At 44.4% G+C, this 3,189-nt stretch overlaps 1 protein-coding gene across 1 annotated transcript in view; it reads left to right on the top strand.

Annotated features, from left to right (window-relative positions):
- The window catches only part of LOC122543270 (hydroperoxide isomerase ALOXE3-like), a 38,975-nt gene that overhangs the window by 7,995 nt on the left and 27,791 nt on the right, over window positions 1-3,189 (top strand). Inside the window, exon 4 of the mRNA XM_043681749.1 lies at window positions 252-374. Coding sequence (XP_043537684.1) covers window positions 252-374 — 123 coding nt within the window. The remainder of the gene's footprint in view (window positions 1-251; window positions 375-3,189) is intronic.

Here is a 3,189-nt window from a genome sequence, read left to right as displayed (position 1 = left end):
CCCTGGGGGTATTTGATGGAGGGTTATATAGAGGGAGGTTTACTGTGTCTCACCCTGTGCTGACCCTGTCCCTGGGAGTATTTGATGGAGGGTTATATAGAGGGAGGTTTACTCTGTGTCTCACCCTGCAATGTCTCTTCTAAGTATTTTGTTTGCTGCTGACACAGTGCAATCTCTGAAAGCTGTCCCATTCTCTGATACAACAACTCCCCAATAATGAATTGTATCATGACAGCAGAAATGTCTTTCAGGTGGAGCACCTATGCACAAGGAGTCCCCAGATGCATTAAGGGAGAAAGCAGCAATGACTTACCGAAAGATGCACAGTTTACTCTGGACCGAAAAGTGCACCTTGCATTTAACATTGATTCTGTGTAAGTAATACCTCAATGTCACCCATTTACACCATATTAAATGAATTGCTCACAAATGAGGGATGAAGCATTCATAGAATCAGAGATGTACAGCAGGGAAACAGGCCTTTCAGCCCAACTCATTCATGCCAGACATCCTAAAATTAATTGAGTCCCATTTGCCAGCGCTTGCCCCATATCCCTCTAAATCCTTTCTATTCATGTCCCTATCCAGATGCCTTTTAAATGTTGTAATTGTACCAGCCTCCACCACATCCTCTGGCAGCTCATTCCATACACGTACCACCCTCTGTGTGAAAAAGTTGCCCCTGAGGTCCCTTTTATATCTTTCCCCTCTCACCCTAGACCTATACCCTCAAGTTCTGGACTCCCCGACTCCATGAAAAAGACCTTGTCCCTATCCATGCCCCTCGTGATTATATAAAGTCACCCCTCAGCTTCCCACGCTCCAGGGAAAACAGCCCCAGCCTGTTCAGCCTCTCCCTGTAGCCCAAATCCTCCAACCCTGGCAACATCTTTGTAAATCTTTTCTGAACCCTTTCAAGTTTCACAATATCTTTCCGATAGGAAGGAGACCAGAATTGCACGCAATATTCCAACAGTGGCCTAACCAATGTCCTGTACATCCGCAACATGACCTCCCAACTCCTGTACTCAATAGTCTGACCAATAAAGGAAAGTGTACCAAACTATCCTATCTGATGCTACAGCCTTCTGTTTTGAACTGATGGTACAGTTTGGGGTCCCCCTAGCCCTAGGTGGGAATGTTTGTGGGAAATGTCTCCTCCAGTTACAAGTAAAGGAGTTAGATGTACACATGGGGCTGATCTATTAACAGTTTGAACTCCACGTTCCCATCTACCGCCCCCCCCTCCCTGCCTTTACCACGATCTGCTGGCGAAGAAAGTTACAAAGTTGTACAACCCCATAAAACAATTTCTCTGAAGCTCCATCTGTAAATGACAACCCCTAATTTTGAAACTGTGCGTTCCTAGTTCTACACTGACCCACAAAGAGGTGACATCCTTCCAAAATCAATACTGTCAAGAGTATTCAGAATCTTATACTCTTCAATCACCTCATTCTTCACTCTCTAAACTCCAGTGAAAACTGGCCCAGTCTGCCGAACGTTTCCTCAGAAAACACCCTGCTCATTCAAGGTATCAATCCAGCAAACCTCCTCTGAACCACCTCCAATACACCCTTCCTCAATCCTAATCATTTGCTGTACCTGTACACTGACCTTTAATGACTCATGCAGTAAGACCAGACCCTTCTGGACCTCAGAGTTCTGCAATCTCTCTCCATTTAAATCCTCTGCTGCTTTCCTGTAGTTCCAGCTAAAAGGGTCAGGTTCCCACGTTCCCACAGTATACTCCATCTGTCAAAGTGACACCCTCCTCACTCAGTTGCCCAGATTCCTTCGCATACTCACTGTAACTTATTTGCAAGTTCCTTTCCTCCCTGTCTTCCGTTATCAGTTAAGTTTAGTTGCAATGCCTTTGGCCCCCACACTCAAGTGATTGCTGCATTGTATCCCTGTGGCACTCGATATGAAAATGCCTTATTTATTAGCTAACCACTCCTCTGTCCATATACTCTGTTTTCTGTTAGCTAACCACTCCTCTGTCCATATACTCTGTTTTCTGTTAGATAATCAGTCCCCTATCAATGCTAAAATGTTGAACGGTACACCATGAGCTATTATTTTAGATGGTAATCTTTAATGTGTAACCTTTGTTAAAAACCTTTTTATGGAATATTCCCATTATCCACATTTTTAATTTCCTCCAAAGAGCTCTCTAATAATTGAGTCAAGCATGATTTCCTTTTCACAAAACCTTGCTCATTCTGCCTGATTGTATTAAGATTTTCTAAGTGCTCTGCTGTAAACTTTGCTTGAAAAATGGATTTGAATATTCTCCTGATGACAGATGTTAAACTAAATGGATTCTGTTCTGGATTCAATATTTAGAATATTGTGGCTGCTGAGCCTTACATCAGCGAAAGAAAAATTAATGGAGAATATTGTTAAGGACAGGATTAATTCACAATTTGGGAAAATATGGATTTATTAGCGATAGGCAGCATTATCAATTGCTGGGAATACCCCCATCTGACACATGAATCCCCTTAGGGTAGGAAGCTGCCATCCTCACCTGGACTTGCTTATATGTGACTCCAGACCCACAGCAATGCGGGTGACTCTTAACTGCCCTCTGGACAACTAGGGATGAGCAATATTCACTGCCCTAACCAGCGATGCCCAAGTCCAGTGAGTCAATTTTTGAAAAGATTGGACTTCAGTCTGTTCCCGAACATACACAGTGCAGCGACATTAAATTCAGCTCAATGTCCTCAGCTCCTGCCACATGATCTCTGACCCTTCACCCCTATCCATGGTCACTGTCTCATGCCAAAACAGTTTGTAGCCTCAATGACGTTTTGACTGTGAGATCGATTTCCAAGCTCCCCACCTCAACAGAACCCTGAGGGCAGTAATATCACACACCTCCAGCCTTCCGTCAGATAATATCCTGCAGACCTCACCCCCTCCTTTCAGTACCCCAGACGCTAATACACCAATGGTCTCCAAATCACCTACCAACATTCCAGTCCCTCTAAACTTCAGGTCATTGAAAGCTCTGGCCCTTGCTCTCAAACTGTCATCTACTCCTCCTGCACACATGAACTCTGACCTCATTCACCCATATCTATTCCCGCTCTATCTCAGAAAACCCCTTCAGCCCCTATACCCCTCCTTACCTCTGCAACCTCCGCCAGCCCCTACACCCTCCCTAACTCTGTAAACCCC

Source organism: Chiloscyllium plagiosum, chromosome 43, assembly GCF_004010195.1.
Source record: "Chiloscyllium plagiosum isolate BGI_BamShark_2017 chromosome 43, ASM401019v2, whole genome shotgun sequence".
Lineage (NCBI taxonomy): Eukaryota > Metazoa > Chordata > Chondrichthyes > Orectolobiformes > Hemiscylliidae > Chiloscyllium > Chiloscyllium plagiosum.
The sequence above is the reverse complement of the archived record's forward strand: the minus strand, read 5'-3'. Positions and strand labels throughout refer to the sequence as shown.